This window comes from Epinephelus moara, chromosome 4, assembly GCF_006386435.1.
Source record: "Epinephelus moara isolate mb chromosome 4, YSFRI_EMoa_1.0, whole genome shotgun sequence".
Taxonomy (NCBI): Eukaryota; Metazoa; Chordata; class Actinopteri; order Perciformes; family Serranidae; genus Epinephelus; species Epinephelus moara.
Window position 1 is genome coordinate 7,158,884 of NC_065509.1, and position 24,688 is coordinate 7,183,571.

The 24,688-nt window shown below is 40.1% G+C and overlaps 2 protein-coding genes across 2 annotated transcripts; one reads left to right on the plus strand and one right to left on the minus strand.

Moving 5' to 3' along the window:
• Nucleotides 1-3,110: 3,110 nt before the first annotated feature.
• LOC126388662 (fibroblast growth factor 4-like) lies at nt 3,111-13,577 on the plus strand. The gene is made up of 3 exons (XM_050041880.1): nt 3,111-3,435; nt 7,428-7,531; nt 13,401-13,577. The coding sequence occupies exons 1-3, from the start codon at nt 3,111-3,113 to the stop codon at nt 13,575-13,577; spliced, it is 606 nt and encodes a 201-aa protein (XP_049897837.1).
• Nucleotides 13,578-20,456: 6,879 nt separating this feature from the next.
• Nucleotides 20,457-24,499, minus strand: LOC126389348 (uncharacterized). The gene is made up of 2 exons (XM_050042998.1): nt 24,448-24,499; nt 20,457-22,149 (listed from the first exon to the last, which is right to left on the minus strand). The coding sequence occupies exon 2, from the start codon at nt 21,999-22,001 to the stop codon at nt 20,940-20,942; it is 1,062 nt and encodes a 353-aa protein (XP_049898955.1). The 5' UTR covers nt 22,002-22,149; nt 24,448-24,499; the 3' UTR covers nt 20,457-20,939.
• Nucleotides 24,500-24,688: the final 189 nt, after the last annotated feature.

The window sequence follows — 24,688 nt, forward strand, 5'->3', positions numbered from 1 at the left end:
GGGGGCAAACACTTTTTCACACAGGGCCATGTAGCTTTGGATTTTTTTCTTCCTCATTAATAAAACCCTTCATTTAAAAACTGCATTTTGTGTTTACTTGTGTTATCTTTGACTAATGTTTAAATTTGTTTGATGATCTGAAACATTTAAGTGTGGAAAACATGCAAAAAAGTAAGAAATCAGGAAGGGGGCAAACACTTTTTCACACCACTGTATGCTTTTGTGTGAAGCTTAAATCCCTTTATCTCACCAGTAGGAAACAAGCAGCAGCGCTAAGTTATTAACGACCGTAGTATTGAGAAGCTCAGACATTATCGGCTCTTTTATCTGTAGCAGTTAGCTTACTATTTTACGTTTTGGTGTAATTTATCATCATGCTGCAGCAGCCTTTCCTCCTGCTGTCTGTGTGTCGGGGCTGCCACGCCACATTTACGTATACACAGACAGTCATACAAATACGGTCACTTTATTCCAATAAATGCCTTGATTTTATGAACATAAGTGTTGATGCTGCATCTAAGGAACGAGGACTTAAGGCTGCTGCATCTCAGCAGGAGCAGGGACTTGAGGTTGCTGCGACCCAGCAGGTAACTATAAGTCCAAAAAAAAAACGGAACCAAAACTAAACTGAAAACCAACCGGGATAATACGATGAACTCAAATCCAAAATTCAAACAGAACACCAGACAGGAAATGGAGCAGGGAATGACACCAAGAACATGGGGGTGAGCACAGGAATCAACACGGGAATAAACACAGGATGAACTGACAAAGAACAAAGGGAAACACACAGGTACATATACACAGAAAACTAATCACAAGAATGAGACAGCTGGATTAGGAGGACATGGGCAAAAGGAGGGAAATGAAATCTGGCTAACAACAAGGGTGTGGAGGGGAACACTAGGATGGAGCGTAAAGACTAATACAGAACAGGTGGGAAGGGAAGACTCTGGGAACAGGGAAGGACTAACGAGGCAGGTGTGACAGAAAACAGGCGAGAAAACACAGAGACAGGAAGTAAAATCAGACATGACACATGAGGAGAGAATCTATAAAATAAAACAGGAAGCAGATTAAACGTGAATGAATAACATGAAACAAGGTTAGGTTAGGTTAACCTACAACGTTGGTTAAACAACCAATGTAAACAGAAAACTCCAAAACAAAGAATAACAGAATATATACAAAAACCCAGGATCATGACACTTACTTGTACTTCTACTCCAGAGAAAAAACATTGTAGGTCTACCATCACATTAACCTGACAGTAGTCTCTACATACAGACTCTACATTCAGTGAATGTAGAGTCTGTAGGCAAACCCCGGAGATCTTGCCTCCAGAAGAAGAGCGGAAGAGCCCTGGTTTCCGGTTGTAGGCTGTTTGTAGTCCGCGTGATATTGATCAATCACGTTTGAGCCGGCTGCAGTTGTTGCCAGGTTAAACGGTCCGTGCAGTGAACTAACGAGGCGGAACATAATTGGCGTCACTGCAAACTCTGAATCCATCGCAATGGTTCAGCATATTTACTTATATATAAATGGATGTCAGAAACGGAAATTCGCCTCCTCCGCCCAAATCAAATCGGAATGCCAAAAAATCGGGGGTCTGCCCGCAGAGGCTGTATCGCCGTCTATTTAGTGTTAGCCCCGTTAGCTCTACACCAGAGTCTGATATGTTACCATTCACGTTCGCCAGAAGGACACTGGGCACAGGCGTCTCCCCGTCGGGACAGCTCCAGGCGAAACCACGGTCATCTCAGGGCTAGCTCGACGTAGCAGATGTTACACAAGTGGTTACGTCAGTCAGAGGCCTCCACATGAGGAAGACAGACAGGACAGGAGAAAACTCTGACCAATCATTGCATTCAGTCCGAGTGCAATGATTGGTCGGAGTTTTCTTAGAACCATACGAGAATGGTATAATTATGAGTTTTTATTTCTATTAATAGCATTTTAACCTAAACAAAGAAAAATGTAAAATTTCCAGAAAGGTAAGTGTTGCTTTAAATGATGATATTAATATGTAAATTTGTAACACACACAGCCTGAATTGTTTCAGTTCTTTAAAATGTGTGCCCATATTTTAATCATTAAAAATGTAACACAAATCAAATTATTAATCACTTCAGTTTCTTATATATATTAATATTCATTAAATAAGTGACTGAACTGTCAGCCTGAGTCATTTTTTCTTTCTTTTTTTTCTGTTTATGCCTCATAAGTTCTGAGTTGTTACTTAAAACATGAGGATGAATAAGAAGATGAAAATATAAAAACAAGTCAGTTGCTTGACTCGGCTGAGACTTGGACTGAATGACGCTGCTGACGCTGTCATCACTGGGTAAGGAGGGCATCTTTTAATGGACAGTATGGACAGAGGGAATGATTACAGTTTGCAAGACCTGTTTCAACCTAGCAACTGTGAACCAGTTTTTTTAACCAACATTTAAAATGGTGTTTGATGTATGTTTGCCCCCTTTTTTTTGTCTTGTAAGACCTGAAACACTGGTGATACGGCTCTAGCACACTTTGAAATACCCAGATACTTCTGCAGTAAATGTAAAAAGAATAAAAAGAATGGTTTCCCAGTAATGACTGAGGTTTCCTGTGGTCCATCAGATACATGCTAAAGATATAGATATAGATGGTAATGAAGCAGCCCTTTACTGTACGTTATTTTATTATTTATTTACCTCTCTGTTTCTGTGTACTTGCGTGTTTGTCTTTGTTTTCTGTCACTATGTGTTTTATGTATTTCTCAGTTTGTGTGCTTCTACAGCATCTGTGACTCACAGACAAACAAGACAGCAGGTGGTGTGTGATGTAATATGGGGCACATATAAGTCTGCTGTCTTTCTGTTGGATCTACCTGAGGAGGACACAGGAGACGAATCACTGGCACACTGGACCCCTCATGGGTTCGGTCTGTAGAGATGTCTAAATATGCATACTGAAACTTTTCTCTGGGTTTTGAAGAGTGCAGAAGTTAAGGTAACCTTATGGTTATTCTCAGAGAGACTGAAGCCGGAAAGATTTTATGACCAATTTTGTTCATACTAAGTGAACTTTTAACTGATCTTAGAAATACGCAGTAGTTTTGTATCTCTATGGTTTCTGGGACTGGTGAACAGAGGATGTCATCATCAAGGTCCAAGCTCCCTCTGCTGCTGTATGGGATCCTCCTGTGCAGCTCCTTTGCTCCTGTCCCAGTCATCAGCAGTAAGAGACAAAGCATACAAAGTGCCAGGCCCGGGTCATTGTTGCAGGCCAGCGGCAGCTCCTGGGACAAGAGAGAGGCGACAGCTAGAGATGGAGAATACCTGCTGGGGATAAAGAGACTAAGAAGGCTTTACTGTAATGTGGGCATTGGCTTCCACATTCAGGTCTTACCAAACGGGAAGATCACAGGCGTGCATAATGAAAACAGATACAGTAAGTAATTTTGCCTTTCACTGTTGAAATCCATGTAAAGCAGGCAAATAATTGTGGCACTGGTCATAACCAGCTATCTGTACACATTTAACCTTGTCATTTCTAGGGTACAACTTGAGTGACTTGTTCTCTTAGGACCATGAGGAGCAGTGATTCCTGTATTGATTGTTACAATAATAAGTCATTGCTACTTTTTCATCAGCAATTAATTAATTCTCAATATTTTAATTGCTTTGTTTAACAATGAAATACAAAGTGTGTACAATAATATCTTGTTAGTTTATGTGACACTACTTCATACTAAATATTACTTATACCATAAGATAGGGCTGATGCTTGCACTAACAACCTTTAATGTATACTTGATGTTGTAATAATGACTGAGTATACAGCTGAGTATAACTGAGTATACAATGAAGTTTGTGTGTGTGTGTGTGTGTGTGTGTGTGTGTGTGTGTGTGTGTGTGTGTGTGTGTGTGTGCGACAGAGAGAGTTTATATGTTTATATGCTGGTACAGTCCAATCACTTCTTCAGAGGTGAAATACCAACACTTTGTCACGCCACTCAGTGTGTGATGACAACGCCAAAGGCACCCTCAGAGTCCAGCAAAGGTCCATTTTTGAAAACCCGCACCCACCCATACCGATAAAGCTCAGTACCAGAATTGATCTGTTACCTATCATTATGTTTAAGTCAAAGCCCACACCTATTAATAAAAAAAAAAGTCCTGCCACCTAACCCACAGTCGTGATTAAACACACACAGGCTACAGTCACTCACATTAAGCTGGGTTCTCCGTTCTTGAATTACAAATTCAGCGGAGGATAAGTCTCATTCATTTGCTGCACTCAATGCCAGGATGGTGAAAACATTCCACGCAATCACTGCCAGGTTAGGAAACATTTTAGTATGCTCCTTCCACCACCATAAAACCTCAAAAAGGTCCTCCTTGGGTGTCATGAACTCAACGTAAGCTCCCACCTCATCCTCGGGCTGCAAAGTTTTACTGCTGGAGTCCTCCACATCAGTCATGAATGTGACAACGGGGTCAAAGGTTCGACTTGTGTCATTGACTTTCAAAATAAAAGGAATTGGGGATTGGTAATAGTGATTTAGCAGTCAAAATATTACACATATACCGGCATATTTTTCATTTGTTTTATTCTCAAAAATAAAACATATATTTTTGTTGTCACCCGCTGCCCTCATTTTTTTTCTTTTTCTTTTTCTTTTTTTTTCTTTTTTAGCCGTACCAGGACCTGTAAATTTTTAAACATATACATATAGAAAGGTTATTTTTTGTTTGTTTAATTTTTTTTTTTACGTTTCACATAGCTTTTTGCTGGTTGCCTGCCCCAGTGCAGGAGTCTGGGCACCCTTTAGCTTTTTTATGAGACACACTGAGCTTTTAATTGACTCCACTGTAAACCCTTACGCAGTAATATTTGACTCTGAGGGCTACTAATGTATAAAAACCAAGTAAGTCCACATAGGGTGTAAAGGAGAGGAGGTGGATGGGTCAAACAAAACCAGTCTTTCACCCAGGACACCCTGGTTCGTGTCCCATATGAAACCAAAATTCATCGTTTTAACGGAACATTATATAATTTACGTACGATCGTCACGCACTCACTCATATAATGTATTTATGCCACGTTATGTAACAAATGTACTTTTTTTAAATCCTAAACATGATCTTTTTTCTAAACCTAACCGTAGTTTTGTTGCCTAAACCTAAGGGCGACCATTTCACAACATTAACCCCGTGTTGCAATGTGTAACAGCTGTGCATGCATACACTAGAGGGTGCCCTGTGAGTTGCTGTGAGATGCCGAGAGCTGTGACAAAGCCTTGGCATTTGATGACCTGAGAATGAGAACAGTTTAATAATCTCCCAGGGATCAAGGCGGCTGCAGTTTTTTGAGCCAAGAGCCTCCACTGATTGCATGATCTCACCGAGGCGTGACAGGAAACATCAAGCTTTCTATTTACTTGATCAGATGATTGACCATAAACATGATATATTCATAGAAAATCTTAAAGTTCTGTTTAATGGTAAATATTTTGATTTTGGATTCTGAAGGTTTACTCCGTTAACTGAATGAACCTATCACAACCTGCTTTACATGATGTTCTATCAAAATATATTTTTTGTAATATGAAAGTTAAAATGTCAAGAAATGAATAACATTTCTGAACAGTTGAGCAGTTCAGCTGTTGTCATATACACATAAGCACAAAATACACACACATGTCCAAACAGGACCTGGACATGTATTAAATGGAGAGATGTCAGAGTGAGGGGGCTGCCTTGGAAAGGTGTCCTGAGCAGTTGGGGGTTCAGCATCTCACTCAAGGATGCTTCAGCAGTGCCCAGGAGGCGAACTGGCACCTCTTCAGCTGCCAGTCCATGTTTCCAATTTGGTCTGGACTTGAACCGTCGACCTGTTCCCAACCCAAGTCCCTATGGACTGAGCTACTGCCACCCCAGATGTTCACATATTATGTCATAATCCCATTCAATATGACCATACATGCACACATACTAATCACTGGTCAGAATTTGGTTGAATTATAAAAGCCAGACGTGATGAAATGAAGTGATCAAATGAAGAGCCACTTGAGAGCCAAAGAATCCAACTATTATCACTTCTACCTTACTGCTCTGTCCTTCAGTCTAAACTAACTATCCCAGGACTTCTATTAACTACATGCTCCTAGCTGTCTCCAGCTGCACCAGCCCACGTTATAGCCGTAGGGAGAAAGCTGTCTTTAGTGAGACCAGTAAACTCATACCAACACATAAAGCTTTGATCCATCACTACAGATACCATCAATAAGTTCACAGGATATAAACAGTGTGAGATTTCTGTGATTTCAGGAGTTGTCTGTGGAGTTTTTGATTCACCAAGTAAGCCAGAGAAAGTCAATGGGCTTGGAGGGAAAAACGTGTGTGTGTGTGTGTGTGTGTGTGTGTGTGTGTGTGTGTGTGTGTGTGTGTGTGTGTGTGTGTGTGTGTGTGGTACATTTGATGAGATGGAAGTGAATGTTTTGCGTGAGCTGGTAAAGTGACGGATGCAAAAATTACTTATTATTATTATTATATTATTCCAATGACATGTTGAAGTTTGTTACACCAGTTTCTCTCCCATGTAATTAAACTGTCAATTTAATGTGTCGTCGTCGGTCCCCGAAGAGATGTAAAATAAATCAGCAATTGATCCTCTCTGAGGCTTCACAGTTACTGTACAGAGTGGGGCTAATAATATAGCCATTGTTAGCAAGCTGTATTACTGCAAGCCGCCATTGTGCTGTAACGGCATAATGCATAACGTTATACATCAAATTCAGTTATAACATGACTGACTGATAAAACAAAATTCAACACAACAAAGGTAAACATAAAATTACTTACAGCCACTAAGTACTTTGTAACATTATTTTTTTTATATTTTGGGGGAAATAAGCTTTGTACAATTTCATGTTTTTATCACAAATATGCATGTCAGTGTTTGTTATGGATGGTTCATCAGCCGACATTGATATTACATGTTTTAATTGCACAACAGCAATGACATAATTAACGGTTCAGAGATAATAACCTGATTAGAATAAATTGTTGGCATTGTACATTTCTGCAAACCATGAAAACGTTACATTTGTGCATTTCATACATCATATGAACATTTCTAAAGTGATGTAGTATATGGGCTTTATCCAGAGTACAGAGTTAAACATAAACATGGCACTAGTCATGGGCTTTCCCACTTTTTCTGTACAAATCTTAGTAATCAAGGTAATCAGATGTAATTAGTTACATTACATTGGTGAATTCATTTAAATAGTTACATTATATATTACATTTTTAACAGGGTAACCAGTAGTCTGTAACTACCTTCACAAGTAGTGAGCATTATTTGTGTCCCATTTGGTTTGTCCTTATTTTTTATGGACTCTACCTGCTGCTGATCATTCCCATGTTTCATCCCAGGCCTTCTAGAAATTTCCCCAGTGGAGCGAGGAGTGGTGACTCTGTTTGGAGTGAGAAGTGGCCTCTTCGTTGCCATGAGCGACAAAGGGAAACTCTATGGTTCGGTAAGAACTCATTAGGACTTTTACACAGATGTTTTCCATAACCAGTGTGTTAATACTGGTGGAAGATTACATGACATCATCTCCATGCTGACATGTGTAATGCCCTCTATACACTGTGCGATTTTAGCAATCTTATAAGACCATTGCATGACACACTGTGAGACGTGGATCTAATAAACTTTGGTACGACATCAAGTTTGATGTGTGCAGATTGTACGATGGCCGTTTACTACTGAATCGCAGGTTACGACATATGTCAATATGCAGCGTCATCAGCGTGCACTGCATCAGCGTATGTCATTTATCTGCGCCACCATAGGTAGCTTGCTCACCTGGAAGTTGCAGTTCCTCTGCAATTTCCTTCCATGCAGCGTCTTTTTTCTCGCGGTCATGATAGCAGCTGGAGGAAACATTAAATCAACAAGGCTTCTGCTGCCACAGCTCCACCAAACTTTCCTCTTTCTGGGAGTTCCACAGACTTCTTTTTGTTTGTTTTACCTCCATGGCAAGCGGTCATTTGTTTGGGTTTAGCGCCAGTGTCACAGTGACCATTGTGTCATTTTGTGCTGCATTTCTATTGGTTGACTAGTAGACGTAGGTCGTAGCAGCTGTCACACTGTGAGATAGTCATCCTAAATAACTGACACTGTCAGAATTTTATCTCAGGTTATCTTTGGTCGCAAGACGTTGACAACGGCCATCCTTGAACCTGTCTCACAGTGCGACGTAAGACCACTGTTTTAGAGCCACGACCAAAGATATCGCCACGTTTCTGATGGCCATCTTTCGTCTGGGACAGCCCAAAATGGCACAGTGTATACCGGCCATAAGGGGGAGTGCTGTAGCAGGTGGCTTTGAGTTTGCCAAAAGCATTGCACTACTCCATATGTCTATGCTTTGACCTTAACGTTTACTGACATTTGGAAAGTTTAACACATGTAGTTGATCCAGGAGATGCTGTGATGCCTGACCTCAGTACAGGGCATCTTGCTGATTGTTGCAAGCTTCATGGGGTCCGCTTTGAGTCCCTGCTCTGCGAAATCATGGCAAAAATAGCTCATCTTTTTGAGCCTGAAAAAAAATCGAAAAAAATCTGAAAAATCTAAATTATTTAACTTTAGAGATGCACGATAATGTCATCAAGTCATCACATCGGCATGTCATCAACAGATATTGGCTTTAAAATGAACTATCAGAACTGGCCAACATGCTTTTTCTTATTTTGCACAATAAATAAATATTACTTACATTGACAAATATTTTATTTAATATCTCAGTCTGCTGGTGGGCCATCACGATAAGAGTATGCACACATAATATGATGTTAATTCCACTACAGAAGAGACTTGATGATCACTAAAATTAGGTAGGTAAAAAAGTGGACATATCGATATCTGTATCGGTTATCAGTCCAATAAGTTGTTATATATCAGCATAAAGCATCAGCAAAAATATATATATAACTTTTATTATTATCTTACTTACAGGGGCGGAGGCAGATGTAAATATTCAGGGCTCGGCCCAAACCTAGGGGGGTCTTTGAAATGAGTATGTGACTTATGAAACAAGAACTGAATCATAACATAGAGGTAAATAAATGTGTTAAAAAGCAATGCTCAGTAATTGAAACCTAAGATGATTATCAACGTAGCTATTAATATCCAGATGACGTAAATTCACCGTGTGCGCTGCTACCCACGTCACAGTTAATTGTAGGTCACTCTCCTCTGGCCTTAAGCCATAGGTGTAATGTATTATGTGGCAGCGACCGCCCAAACATTGGACCGATCAGCTCCAGTTAGAATTGTTTTGAATGCTGACTGTGGCTAACTCAGCCATAATCTAAACACCAGTTAGTCATCCAACAGTTAGTCATCCAGTTGCTCATCTGACAGCAGGCCTGTATGCACAGAGGTAGGTGGTTCTGTTGGGGTGGAGGAAGTTAGTTTGACCTTTGGCTGGAGCTGCTCTCAGACCTTTGTGAGGGAGCCTGCCAAGCCCGATAGTTTTTCCTGATAGTAGCATGTAGTATTATAAGGGGAGATTAAGCATCCGTAGTGAGGGTGACACAACCTGGACAGCTCCTGACCCTGATGATATTTTTCCATGTAGTTAGGATATCTAACTGCATGTAGATCTCATGATGCACTCACAGGGTTAATGGTTCTCCCTAGGACAGGGTAGTATGGTAAATTGTGTTTGCCCTGATGCCCCTTAGCTAACCAGCTCACTGTGCCTGCAATATGCCAACTTACAACACCATATTACTGCCACCATAAGAAGAAAAATGTTAAGCTCAGCCTAAGTTTATATGATATGTTTTTCATGTCATGAAATCATTTTCTCATTGTTACTACACACAAAAGTTTTAGTGTGAAGCAGACGAGATGAGAGCCAGCACCTTCAAGTCTGAGGCCGTGGTAACGGTGGATTGCTCCCTCCAGGTTGGGAGGGAGTTACTGCCCCAAGGAAAGAAGTTTGAGTATCTCGGGGTCTTGTTCATGAGTGAGGGTTGTTCCGGCATCTGATCAGGATGCCTCCTGGGCACCTCCTGTTAGAGGTGTTCTGGGCACGTCCAACTGGTAGGAAGCCCCAGGGCAGACCCAGAACATGCTGGAGGGACTACATATCTCGTCTGGTCTGGGAACACCTCGGGACATCTGGAATACTTTGCTCAGCCTGTTGCCCCCACAATCCGACCATGGATAAACTGTTGAAAATGGATGGATGGATGGAAGAAAATGAAAGCACTGAAAATTGGAGAAATGCAAATACACCTCATTCTAACAAGAAACTATGCCAATATTTTTTGTCATGGTAGCTGCAAAACACTGCTGTAATATTAAAAACAGATCTAAAGACAATAGCACAAACATGTCCTTGTATAGACTAGTAGGCATTTTGTTGCAACTCTGTGTGTTTTAAAACAATCCACTCAGATCAATATATGTACTCAAAAACCGAATGGCCTATTTTAAAGAGTGAAAATTAAGTATTTAGCTCCAGAAACCTACAACTGTTCACCAACTCCACCTCAGTTCTGTTGATGAAGACAGAGGTGTGTGTCTTTTCCTCCCTTTTTCTACATGGACAATCTGTTCTTTGGTTTTGCTGAGGTTGAGCAGTGGGTTGTCCTCATGGTTTGTAATCCGATTGATAATGTTGTTGTCTGCAAACGTCACAACAGTTCTTTACGTACAGTCGTGGGTGTACAGTGTGAACAGGAGGGGGCTGAGCACACAGCCCTAGGGGGCTCAAGTGTTCAACACGAGTGGAGGAGGTGTGACTGCCAATCTGAACTGACTGGGGACTGTTTGTGAGGAAGTCCAATATCCAGCTCAGAGTGTGGTACTCACACCCAGGGTGCTGGGTTTCATGGGGGAGATTGTGTTAATAGCTGACCTGAAATCAACAAACAATATTCTGATTCTGTCTTAAAGAAATGTACTAAATTAAATAGTTACGTGGTATGTTTTCTGAGGAATGTCACCCTTTATTAAAGCCACTTTGGTCATGGTGAAATAAAGATGAGACAACAGATTCTACTCTGAGTGTAAGCATTTTGCTTATCGTTTTTATGTCTCGATTTATTAATGATATTAAACGGTAACTTGAGCATTGTGTCAGATCTTTGTCAGGTTTTAAAATGAGTGTGAGTAGGGCATAGTTCATATGATATGGTTTGTTCCTGACAATTTCTGCTGTCATTTTAGAATATATGGGAGACAGAAGGTGCCAAAATTGTTTAAAATTTTGCAGGAAAACCATGTGATCCCAGAGGTTTGTTGCTGGGCATCAGTTTTCCTAACTCGGAGCAATACAATATAACTGTCAGATTCAGTTTTTTTTTTTGGGGGGGTTTTTTTTTTGGGGGGGGGGGGGCAGTGTTGGGCAGTAACGTGTTTAACGATCGTTTAACGGTGCGTTAATCCATGCAGTATTCCTTCACAAACTGAAGTTCCCTTTCACTGAAACATTTTAGCCCTAAACAATAAAAGATAGTCAAGTTAGATAGAGGTATATGAGCAATTCTTACCAGAGCATCTTAATGAAACACGTCTCTCACCATCTCTGAAGTCACTGTCAACCTGCTGGCCTCACCACAGCGCTGTTACGTTACATTAAGCGGTAGTGATTAAGTAACTAAAAAGTTACTTTTCTCAGTAACGCATTACTTTTTGGTTTAAAGGAGCTATATGTAAGAAATCTAAAGCAAATAGTCGTAAAATCCTCCTAATATGTCACAGAGACTAAGGAATAATGTTCATATAACATACTGATCTCACCGACAACAATAGTACAGCCAGAATATTCGCATTTAAAAAACATTTTTACGGTCTGCAAATCATGTTTATGTTTTGAATTTGTGTTTTGGCCTGTTGCGCCACCCACCGCCGTCTACCAGTCACACAGTCAGTAGAGTCTCAGCATCAGTTACAGTTATGACTGAGCTACAGCAGCACGGCAAGCAGCGTTAGCAGTGTCCCAGTACATAGCATTAGCAGCCGGCTCCTCCTCAGCTGTATCCCGGCAGCAGCGTTAGCAGTGTCCCGGTACATAGCATTAGCAGCCGGCTCCTCAGCTGTATCCTGGCAGCAGCGTTAGCAGCAGAGAAGCCGGACTTGCTTGAACGGTCTGCTGGAAAACTGAAGATCAAGGACGTGGCGACGCGGCCCTGCCACGGCAGCAGCCTGTGGGCAAACAAATCAGTCTCCAGCGTGCCGCTGTCCAGCAACCTCGAATCTGTAGGGGAGGGGGGGCGGACACGACTCGCGGCAGTATTTTGAATTTGAGTGCAGTAACCGTTTTGGCCACATTCTTACATACAGTGCCTTTAAGTAACGGAGTTACTAAGTTACTTTTTAATGAAGTAACTAGTAACGGTAACTAGTTACTATTTTTCAGTAACTAGTACAACACTGGGGGCTTTGTTGTGGTTTTATTTAAGTCCAATTAAACTGAATACCTGGGTGGCAAGAACTGTAAAACACGCTAAAGAAACTGGCAACATCAGCAGAAAATGTCGCATGATCACTACACACAAGACAGTCTTCACTGGAAAAAACCCAGAAACATCTGATATTTATTCCCACACCTGGAGCCTATCCCAGCTGACATCGGGGAAGAGTCGGGGTACACCCTGGACAGGTCGCCAGACTATCACAGGGCTGACATTAGTGATGGGATTTCTCGTTCACTTGTGAGAGCTGGTTCTTTGGCTTAGTGGGTTCAACAACGAACCGCATTGCTGATTTATCGCATCATGTGATCTGGATATTGTAGTGATGTGACGTTCGTGAATGAGCCAAGTCTTTAAACCGGCTCTTAGAAGTGAACGAGTGAGCAGCTACACTGTCTTTCTCCCTCACAATCTAGTCTCTCTCAACTTGTTCCCGATCAAATAATCTGAAATTAATGGATACAGAGTAAATTAAATCAACCATTTACGTTCATACCTACGGCCAATTCAGAGTCACCAGTTGACCTAACCTGCATGTCTTTGGACTGTGGGAGAAAGTCTGAGTACCTGACACTGGGAGGACATGCAAACTCCTCAGGGAAGGGCCCCCCCACCGGGGGTTCAAGCCTCCTCCTAAGGTTCGAATCAGGAACCCCCTTTAACCACTGTACCACCCTAAATACACATATCAGTTTCTTGTCATTGTCAATTAAAAAATGGTTGATGGTCCACCTAGCACCCTATCACAAGACAGCATAACATGTTGTCTTACCAACACTACCCAATCCCCAAAAAGAGAAAAACAGAGAATTCACACATTCCAGACCTTAAAACAGTGATTATTAGTGACTTGATAACTGGCTGTTTTCTATGGTCCAACTCACGTTATCCTCCTCTTCCTCTCCTCAGGGCCACTACCAGGATGAATGCAAGTTCAAGGAGAATCTCCTGGCCAACAACTATAATGCCTACGAGTCAGCTGCCTACCCTGGCATGTACATTGGCCTCAGCAAGACGGGCAAAACCAAGAGAGGCAACCGGGTCACACCCACTATGACCATGACACACTTCCTTCCCAGGATATGAATTTTAAACTCAAACTCTTGGCAGTGAAGAACAAAATCAAGGCCACAGTTTGGTCTGATTTTACTGCTGGGCTACTGTTCTCCTTCCATCACTAACTCAACTGGTGGGAACCTGTTAGAATTTGAAATGTTTTTGCCCAGTTACAAGCTAACAAGCATTTTAGGCAATGTTTACATTATCCACCACCCAAACAACTGTGTGCAATGTGGCATCAACATGGCTGTGGATGGAGACTCCAATGGACAAATGTGTAAAATACAAAGCATTGTTATTATTGTGTCAGCATGTGTCACACATACTGTATAGCGATATGTGATTTTTTTTTTCATCTGTACATGTTTGGATAGCCCATTTCAAGCCCCATGTGAAGGATCCATTACCTGTCGCAGGTAGCTATACTGTGTTCATCAGTACATGTTAACAAAATAGTTGGGATAAGAAGTCGTTGTAACTACTCACAGGGCTAGTTGGAGACTCACAGGCAGGGATGTGCACAAGTATGTGCTAAAGTTGCCCACGCAGCAGCCTGTTGTGGGGTTTACTGTTTTCTTAAATTTGCTCTTCTTTTAGGTAAGAGAAAATTTCACAAGAGGTCGAGAGCATTCTTACCAAGATAAGAAAAAAACCATTGCATTTTTACAATCCACAAATTGTTGCCCGACATGAGGAAACATTTTTAAATTTGAGTAACATTTTAAAAAACACACGAATTTCATATAATCAAACCTAGATTATGTTTTAGAGTAATTATAATGATTGGAGTAAAGACATACTACTATCATTTCAGTTCCTGAGCATCCCTCTGCTGGCCAGTGATGGAATGTAACTAAATATATTTACTCAAGTACTGTACTGAAGTACAAATTTGAGGTACTTTTACTGTTTAAATTTCATGCCACTTTCTAGTTTTACTCCACTAAACTTCAGTAAGAAATATTGTAGTTTTTACTCCACTTCAAATATTCGATCACTTTTAGTTACTAGTTATTTTATAAATCAAAATTTTGCGCACAAATCGTATGAAAATATACAAGTGCAGCTATTAGTCAGCTGACTATAAAATTAATGGGCAAATATTTTCATAATTGCTTCAGTAAATTTTCATACATTCCCTGATGGTACTTACCATACATACATACCATAATACATTTACTTGAGTAACATTTTCAATGCAGGGCTTTTACTGGTAACACAGTATTTGTACAGTGTGGTATTAGTACTTTTACTTGAGTAAAAGATCTGAATACTTCCTTCACCACTGCTGCTGACACACTGACAGCATCACTAAAGTTTTGTCATTGCTGGGTTTTTGATTTCCCTGTTACATTAGTACAGACACTGTGGAAAATCACATTAACTTTGTTCAAATGTATTTAACAATACGTCGATTTCACTACTGCAAAGGTTCTTTTTCTTCTTATAGCCTACTTTGTGGCATCTCTCCAATCTTGGGCATGTATCAGAGTCTTTGCACATGCCCTTATATAGTGTTTAGAGGGTGCTACTCATGCTAAAAGATGACTTATGATCACTTCAGATTCTTCATTCCGCACAGCTAGGTAAGAGTAGATTTGGATGGCTGAGAACATTTGGTGTAGTTAACGTCTCTTATTTTTTATTTTAACAAAAGATTGAGAGAAAATATTGGAGAAATATAAGAGAATGTTGCTGCATGAGGCCCAAAAAGTTCACAGTGTTTATTCAGGTGTTCATGTAAGATATATATTTTTAGCATTGCCTTCTGTCAAACCTGCAGTGGAGTGGTTATACAGGATGGTGCAACACAGCTAATCAGCTATGATAGTCTCCTCCACTCAACTCTACATTCACTCCATTGAAATCCATTGTTTTTGCCATTTCAAACTCTGGTGTGAGCAGGCCTTAAAGCTGCTGTGCTGCCTAGACAAAGCGTTACTCTAGTTAGGCTTCTTCCATCAAGAGGGACTGTGCTGTGATGTTGGCTGTCCCTTTATAATGTTGGTAATTAGAAGTTGGTAGAATTTTCTTTTTTACAGTAATGAAAGGGCATTTTATAATGAATTTTTCATTTTATTAAAGGATGAACCACTGAGAAGATAGGAAAGTCCAAAAATAAATATAATATAAAAATATTAATAAACATTTTGGCATTTATATTTTCATACTGTCTTTCTGTGTCAACTCTGAAAGGTTTTTGTTTATATTTTTGGATTTTGTTCAAATTCTATGTATACTATTTGAGACCAAAAAATAAATTCTTTAAAATGTTTTGGCTGAATTTTGTGAAGTGCGTAGTTTTTCTTGCCACTGGGAATGTTGTCATTCAATATTTCTGATATTTCAAGTTTTCAAGTTTTGAACCTGAGCAGAAATCTTGCTGGAAAAACATGAGCTGTTAAAGTCAAGGTTTTTAAATCAAATGAATTAAAGTGTCATTAATCATTAATTAGAAGACATTTCCAGCATAAATTGGTGCATAAAAAATCACCAGAATGAAGTGTATGATTCTCAGAATTTCCTATAAAATTCTTCTTGTTTGGCACAAGTGCCAGATTACCACTTTCTGATTAGCTGCTGATTGTGATTGATAACCATGCTTAGTTAAAGTTTGAACGGCACATTTTTAATAGAATTTCTATTCACATGGCTTTTTTGCTCCCCCTTTATTGCTTAAATCTGTGATTTGGCATTCAATTACATGTTTTTTTTAACAATATAACACAAAATAATAACCAACACTAATTTTCAGGGAAGATCATTTGCCTAAGTAAGTAAGTGACCAGGATAATGTATAGGGCTGCTGGCCCTAAAATGTTGAGAACCACTGACCTGACAAAGAAACCATTACAATGAAATGTAGAATCTCTAGGTTCTCATTAAGTTTACATTTAAAACCTCACTCCTTGTCCAGGAGCCAGAGTCTGTGCAGTAGAGATTTCCACAGTATCAAGCTCCCGAACACACACCTGTCCAACTGACTGAAAGAGGGATTACTGATCCAAAGCACACTGATTGGCACACAAAGCTGTCAATCATGATTCAAAACCCCTTTTCATAGTATCAAATAACTTATTAAAAACAAACCAGAAAAAAATGAACACATGAACATACATCAGTCTGATAGGAAATACCTAAAATAACAGAAACCATGTTTAGGAAAAATGTATTTAACATGTACTTGGAGTTTTTAGTTTGGCTCATGTGAGATTGAGGGTGCAGGATTTATGACCTATACTGCAGCCAGCCACCAGGGGGCGATTGAGGTGCTTTGGTTTCACTTTCAGGGAGCTGTCATGACGTCCATCTTTATTACACAGTCTGTGGATGGCATGCATTGGCTAATCTGCAATCAGGGAACCCATCAGCTATCTGACGATGATTTAGGTTTATATTGACTTTTTATCTCTTTAATTTATCAGCATTTATACACAGATATCTGTTCATACAGGTTAGCCAAAATTACCAGCACACAGCTGAGGAAGTCTTGGCCTGCATGTCTGCTTGTTTCACTGGATCAGCCTGAAATACTTGCCCTCACCTCCAGAGTTACCATACCTGTAGAGCTGAAAAATGAAAACACAATTCATTCCTAATAGCTTTCCCACTCTCACCACCAATGAGACCATCTGCAGGCTCTGGTCTTGTATCATGAGCTTTATTTTCATTTCATTTTTTTTTTCTTAATTAAATCTTCATTGACAATAGAAATATATTTTTTGCAGCTTTCTTTTTTTAAAGTTAAAATGGTCTTAATGTACTGTTTAGTTTTTAAATACTATTAAAAAGGAGGTTTAGAATTTATAAATACTTTGCTTAAAATCGTCAAATTCATTATCTTCTTATTATAATGACGAAAACTCTGTCTGTCTGTGTGTCTGTTCCACGTTTTTCTCCTCACTGACTTGATCAATCCATGTGAAATTTGGCACAGTGGTAGAGGGTCATGGGAGGATGCGAATGAAGCAATATTACATCAACTGGCCAAAGGGGGGCGCTATAGCAACCAATTGAAATTGCAAATTTGAATGGGCATATCTCATGCCCCATATATCGTAGAGACATTAAACTTTGCACAGAGATGCCTCTCCTCATGAGGAACAAATTTGCCTCAAGAACCCATATCTTCCGGTTATATAGATTTTCCGCCATTTTGAATTTTTTGAAAAACTCATCACATAAAGGTGTATAACATCTCAAGGGTTTCACCGATCACCACGCAACTTTGTAGACATATGACCACACATAATCTGAGGGGACCCCTCCATTATTGACCCCATCAAACAAAATGGGGGCGCTAGAGAGCTAATTTCTTATCTAGGCCTAACTGCCGTGTTGATTTTTTACTAAACTTGGTAGATATGTAGAACAGGACGCCTCAAGGTGACTGGAGAAATTTAACTCTAATTGGCAACTGGGTGGCGCTATAACAACAGAAAAATGCTTCAAAATGGCTAAAATGCGACCGATCGCTGTGGCTCCCCCTGTGGCCCAATGTTGGGTTTTTTTCTAATTTTTGGTATGACTAAGTCATGGTATGGTATGCTGTACATAATCACGGAAACTGTCAGTGTGTCATTCTGTCTGTCCCACGTTTTTCTACTCACTGACGTGGTCAATCTATGTGAAACTGCACATAGGCATTGAGGATTGGCATAGGTAGAAGGTGACAAAGCTACCAATGGGTATGGACTAGTATATAATTATTTAAGTTTTTCATTATTGTTATTGTTGATACCAAACAGTCAAAAAATCAGTTAATTTTATCAGCAGGTCATGAGCCCCTTTTGCACAGCTTGGTCAGAAAAGTAATTGGTGGCTTGCAAAACTATACCTTCTTTTAATGAGAAACTCAGCTCCTACACATATAATCTGAACGAGGGTATAGGTATGAAAATGTACACATGTAACATTATCTATAATTTGCATAAACATACCATGCCAACATTACATTCTGGTGACTGGGCTGCAGTAATGTATCAGAAGTAACAAGTAAGACTATCTATGGAGCTCAAATAAATTACAGACACTTAGCTGATACATTTACTTAAATCAGTTTAGTACAGTTTTGTCATTCAAAAATCATATTCAGCATTACACAAGGTAGGACAAAAATGAAGACATGGAAATCCTTTTTTGTAGGCTGCATACCCATGTTCATGCTGTTTCTGATGACAATGCAATTCGATTTTCAAAACTTGTACTTCTGGTCAGTCTTTGTTTTGAGGAATAATAGAACAAACTCAATAAGCCTCAGGTGTCCTTACCTGAATATACGTTTATTACAACACAAATCAGACAAAGGAGATTTGGTACAGCATGTAGACATGATACAGTCATACCAAAAGCTTAAAATTACATTACATTCAGTCAGCTTTACACAATAAGTCCCACGCCACACTGAATCACATACAATCACGCCACCAGACAGGAGGCAAAACGGTGTTGAGTAACCCTTAGTCAAGACTATTTCTCGTTTCTTTTTCAGAAGCATCATCAGAGTCTTCATCTTATCTTAACCTGGAGACACCCAGAGCATCCTCTCATGAAGAAACCTTGACAATGCAAAAAAATCATACATTCCTTTATGTCTAATAGGCCTACATTTCTATCACAGTTGGCAATATGGATATTTTGCATTTTGTTTTCACATTTCTCATGACTTGACCATGACTAAACCTCCACTATTCATGTGGTGAGGTAGGATATTTTGCAGCCTACAGGGAATCTGACATGAGCATTTTCCCAACTGACAGTACAAATGTACAATATGAATAAACCAAAGCACCTTCAGGAGGATCTGGTTGTGTCATATCGTGGTTGAAAAACATTACAGAGAATCCTCCAATGCCAACAGTCAGTAGGACATTATATGCTATGCTGAGCGATTTAACGCAAGTTAAGACTAAGTTGTTGGTAAGTCCAACACTTGTTGAACAACAACTGTTGTTCAGGCTGCCATGAGATATGCATGAATATCCCAACTATGAATCGTAATAATTTGAGTTACCCCTCATCTTTCCTCTAACACCATTATTTCCACTTCACCAACACTTTGTTCAATTTTAAGATATCTGAAAAACTACTGGATACATTTGCTTTGAAATTAGCTGTGAATATACACTGAAAAAAGTGATTTTGGAGAGTGGTAAATATAATCTTATTATAATATTATTATAATTATTATTATTGTAGTCAGCCAAGGAATTATAAAGTAATGGGTAAATTTTACACATACTACCTATTCGTTAACAGTAACAACTGTTACATGGAAAAATAGGGTAACCTGCACCTGACAGGAGCCAGCACATGTCATCTGGTGGTATGAACTCCTCTGTACCTTGTAATCCTGCTCATCCATAAAGATCCAGCATGGGCAAGCAACATTAACATTTTAGAAACCTTTCATAAGGATTGTTTCCTGCCTCACGCCCTATCACAGATGTGAAATGATTATTGTATTGATCCTGCATTCATGACCTGTTCTAGAGCAGGATTTTCATTCTGAATGGTGAAGCCTGCTGAAGCCTTCCTAAATTTTACTTGTTTATATGGTATATTCACATCTGTGCAATTGTACCAGTTTAACTGCTGTTTTATGTATTATGTTGTTTTATATATTGTGAGAAAAAATAAGCCGTATCAAGAGGAATCAAATGGAAATGTTTCGGTGTAGTCAAAGTCAAGAATAAAGTGACTGGGAGCAATATAACCAGTGTGAAGATTTGTTTTTGTCAGCTAGTTCAGCTTGTCCTGCACCTAGCCTGTCAAAGTGGATGTCCAAGTACTTCTCTCAATTATTCATTCAACTGATGGTGGATTAAACAAAATTATTTTTCAGAATATAATGTTGTGACAGACATAAACATAGAAAGAGAGAATCTGACATTTATTTTTAAAATTTTCAGTTTGGGAAAATTGATTAGCAAGGGAAAAATAACTATTCAAATTTCAATAATACACATTTATACATGTCCAGGAAAAAACAGAAAAGGAATACACTTGAATCACATTCAAGACATCAGCTTAAGTTTCTTCACACATCAAACCACAACCATTTCTTCTAATGCTGGGATTTCAGCAAGAACACTTGAAAATATTGTATAATATGTTTACACCATGTCAGTCATGATATTTGATACCATGTTACACATCACGTTACATAAAACCCCACCGCTCTCACGGTGATGACTCGGAGGAGAGGGAGAAGACACAGAGGAGCTTAATCTTGCTGAGGGTGGGCTTCAGCTGCAGGTTGTAGGTCTGGGTGCAGTTGTAGGTGATGTTGTGTTGTGTGAAGTGACTGAAGGTGTTGTGTGAAGTGACTGGCTATACAAAAAACGTTCAAGGCTGATATTGCCAATGTGGCAGACAGTGACAAACAATTCATGCTATTTCACGGAGTATGGGTTTCTGTAAATTTGTGAGACAAACGCATACTTTCAGTATCTTGTTGGCATGCTTCTTATACTGGTATGGGATGTAGGCCAAAATGTGAAACGTTTTCAGGTGCTGAATGGAACGCTCCACATGAATTCTCGCACTGGCAATAATTCTGTTGTGGTTAACTTCCTCCATTGTGAAGTGTCCGTTGACAAGGAACGTTGGGATGTTCAGCGAAACATCTGCAGGCAAAATGTCATGAATAGTGAAGCCCTTGTCAGCCATCACCATGTCACCTGGTTCTAGCTGTTGGAGTACTCTGCAGTCAGCTGTTATCGCCTTGTCCGATGTGCTTCCACCATATAGGTCACTGACAAAGGTTATAACTCCATTGGGAGCCACACCGATCAGAGTTTTAAGCGTGGTGCGTCCTTTGTAATGACTGTACAGATGACTCTGGGTGTCCAGTCTTTCTGTGCTGGAGACAGCCACTTCAGTACAGTCTAGCACAATGCGGCAGTTGGGAAATGGCCGGAAGCAATCTGGCAGGGATGTTTGGTTCTTGAATCTGGAGGGGATGTTGTTTTCCATCATGCCGACATACAAAATGTCATACAGTGCACTGGTGATGGTGATGAAGATGTTGGTGACTGTGGCACGGCTGCAATTAAACCTCGTAGAAAGGTCTAGGACACCACAATTCAGTCGGAGCTTCATCAAAGTCAAGAGCAACTGATCGATTAGGGGCATTATTTGGACATTCCAATCAAAGTGATACTGGAGATCAAATTTGGAAAGAAGGGCTTCCAAAAAGAAGACTGTGGCAGCATCTGGCAAGCCAGTGTAACAGTTGACTCTGTCGGGGTGGGAGGAGATTTGACTAAATGAAAATGTTTGTTTTTGTTTCTCCAATTCTTTTTTCAGTTTGTCATTTTCTTTTCTGAGCATCTCATTCTCAATTTCAAGCACCAAAACACTCGAAGTACTAGGGGTCTGTTGAGCAATGTCAAGGTGACTTGGGCCTGGTTCAGCTCTTCCTTCGCCCTCCACAGTCGCAGGGAGCATTTTCTTTTGGCGTTTGGTAGAATGGCTGATGTGGTCGGGGAAAGCCTTTCCCTCATTCCAGGCAAACCGTGTCAGCCCAGCTGCTTTGCCATTTGAAAAATGCCACCCACAGACCCTTGAGTTGAGGTTTGGGGTGAAATCATCACACCTGTAAAAAAGAAAAAAAAAAAGAAAGAAGAAAAGATCATTACTTTAAGAACTAAGTGGCAATGAACATCTTACATCTCAGGCTCCCTCCAACTTGCAGAACCAACTTCGATTATCAGACATGTGTTGCTTTGCTATATATAGACATACTGAAGTGTTTGTTTTTGCGTCATTTTTTCCCCATCATAGTCTAATGATTTTCTATGCTGCACAGATACTGCCATCCTTCTTCTTGTGTCAGTACAGGCAATATTGCAGTTGTGTCATCCACAAAGACTTTCAGGTAAATCACACCACTACCATATTACTATCACAAAAAGATTATGAGGTGTGGAAACAAGAGTGATAAATTCTGTTTAGCTAACTACGTTCACAGCAGTGCATGTTTTGCATTGCTGTCCATCAAAACAGACACACACACACAGACACAATTGTGTGTTTTTGAGGGTTGTGATTACAAGACCAACATATATACAACATTCCACAGCCACAAAAGTAGAAAACACAACCCACATTCGTTGGAAGATTTCAAGACCACTGTTCTTCATCAACACCCAAACAACCAGGACGAAGAAAGTGATTTTGTTGAGGATGTTGAAAACGACTGTGGCTCTGTCCTTGAGGCGGATGAGGACTTGAACAAAATTATTACTAAGAGAGTGGGGTTGCTCCTCCTGAAAATGGAGAGCATTTTCAATGTCTCCAATTCATGCATTAACGAACTCGTAGAGGAACTTCATTTCCTTACAGCGTCTGCATCTGGCCCTGTCATTAAAGAGATAATTCTGAGCACTTTGAGAAAACATGGCTGTACGTTTGAAGACTCTTTGCCATTTAAGCCCTGTCTGTGCTGCTTTACGAGTGGATGGGCCCTCAAGCAGTCAGTTCAGGAGAGAGCAATTTAGGAAGGATCATCTCTCATCAACTGAACCAGTTGAGTACATACTTGACAGTACAGAGAAAAAAACATTCCAGTATGTGCCGATCCTCCCTTTATTATCTCAACTTGTGGACAAGAGACACATTCAAAACACCATATTACAACACAAAAGGCCGTCTGAAGTCTCTTCAGAATACAAGTCATTTAATGATGGATCTTTACTAAGAGAGAACACCTTTTTATGTGAAGATGAACTTAAACTCCCACTCATCCTTTACATAGATGACTTTGAGGTGTGCAACCCTCTGGGAACATCCCGCAAGAAGCATAAAGTCACAGCTGTGTACTGGGTGTTTGTAGACATACCTGCCACATTGAGATCTACACTGACTTCCATTTACTTATCCATTTTGTGCAAGGCAGATGATGTCAACCAGTATGGCTACACAAAAGTTTTGGACCCACTGCTCAAAGATTTGAAGATAATGGTATTTTCATTCCAAGTCTGGGTAAAGTGGTCAAGGGCACTGTACTTGCTGTAGTCGCTGACAATCTTGGCGCTCATACAATAGGTGGGTTTGTTGAAAGCTTTTCAGCTTCACATTTCTGTCGCTTTTGCATTGGAGAATGGTCACAGATCCAGGAGCATGAAGTAGGAGAAGGACTGTTTCCTCTACGGACTAAGTCCAACTATGCCATGCATGTCAAAGCAGCACTGTCTGATCTTGCAGAAGCTCATCACTGTGGAGTTAAAAGACAGTGTCCCATCTCAGACAGACTCAGTCACTTTCATGCTACATCAGGTTATCCCCCAGATGCTTTGCATGATTTGCTTGAAGGGATTGTACCTGTGGAAATAGCACTCTGTCTTGATGTGTTAATCAGGAAGAAATACATCTCTCTTCAGGAGCTCAACCATTCCATCCGTTGCTTTCCTTACAAATGGAGTGACAAAACAAACTGTCCACAACCCATTGCCCCAAATTTCACATCACGAAAAAGTGTAGGAGGTAACGCACACGAAAACTGGTGCTTGTTGAGAATGATACCACTCATGATTGGTGACAAATCCCAGAAGATGAGGCCGCGTGGGAGGTTTTGATGACCCTTAGAGATGTTGTTGAGCTTGTCATGGCTCCTCTCCACACAGATGAGACAATAGGATACATGCAAAGTAAGATCTCAGAACACCGTTACAGATATTTGGAAGTGTTCCCAGAGGAGAGTGAGACCAAAACATCACTTTCTCGAGCATTATCCTTTGCTTACAACTGTTTATGGGCCACTTGTACATTTCTGGACCATGAGGTTTGAAGCCAAACATCGATTGTTTAAAAGGATTGTGAGGCAGACTGGATGTTTTAGAAACATTCTCATGACAATGGCAAGAAAACACCAATCGATGATTGCGTATCATACCCACGATTGCAACAACCAAAGGCCAGCACTGTCAGTATCCCAGAAGACTCAAGTGGCAGTCGATGTTCTAAAAGACAGCATTAAGGAGTCCTTTGCAAGGAAGTTCCCTGGGGAAGAGTTTGTGAACATGACAAATAAAGCAACCATTTTAGGCACACACTATAATGTTGGAATGATGTTGCCATTTGGCTCAACAGGAGGCCTACCTGACTTTGGAGAAATCCAGCAAATAATCATTGTG

What these genes read in the sequence shown, in the direction of transcription:
- LOC126389348 (XM_050042998.1), bottom strand. Translation starts at nt 22,001, where the DNA reads ATGCTCCCTGCGACTGTGGAGGGCGAAGGAAGAGCTGAACCAGGCCCA.
- LOC126388662 (XM_050041880.1), top strand. Translation starts at nt 3,111, where the DNA reads ATGGTTTCTGGGACTGGTGAACAGAGGATGTCATCATCAAGGTCCAAG. An exon ending in GCATAATGAAAACAGATACA is followed by an intron (nt 3,436 to 7,427) that starts GTAAGTAATTTT and finishes GTTTCATCCCAG; the next exon opens with GCCTTCTAGAAATTTCCCCA. An exon ending in AAGGGAAACTCTATGGTTCG is followed by an intron (nt 7,532 to 13,400) that starts GTAAGAACTCAT and finishes TCCTCTCCTCAG; the next exon opens with GGCCACTACCAGGATGAATG.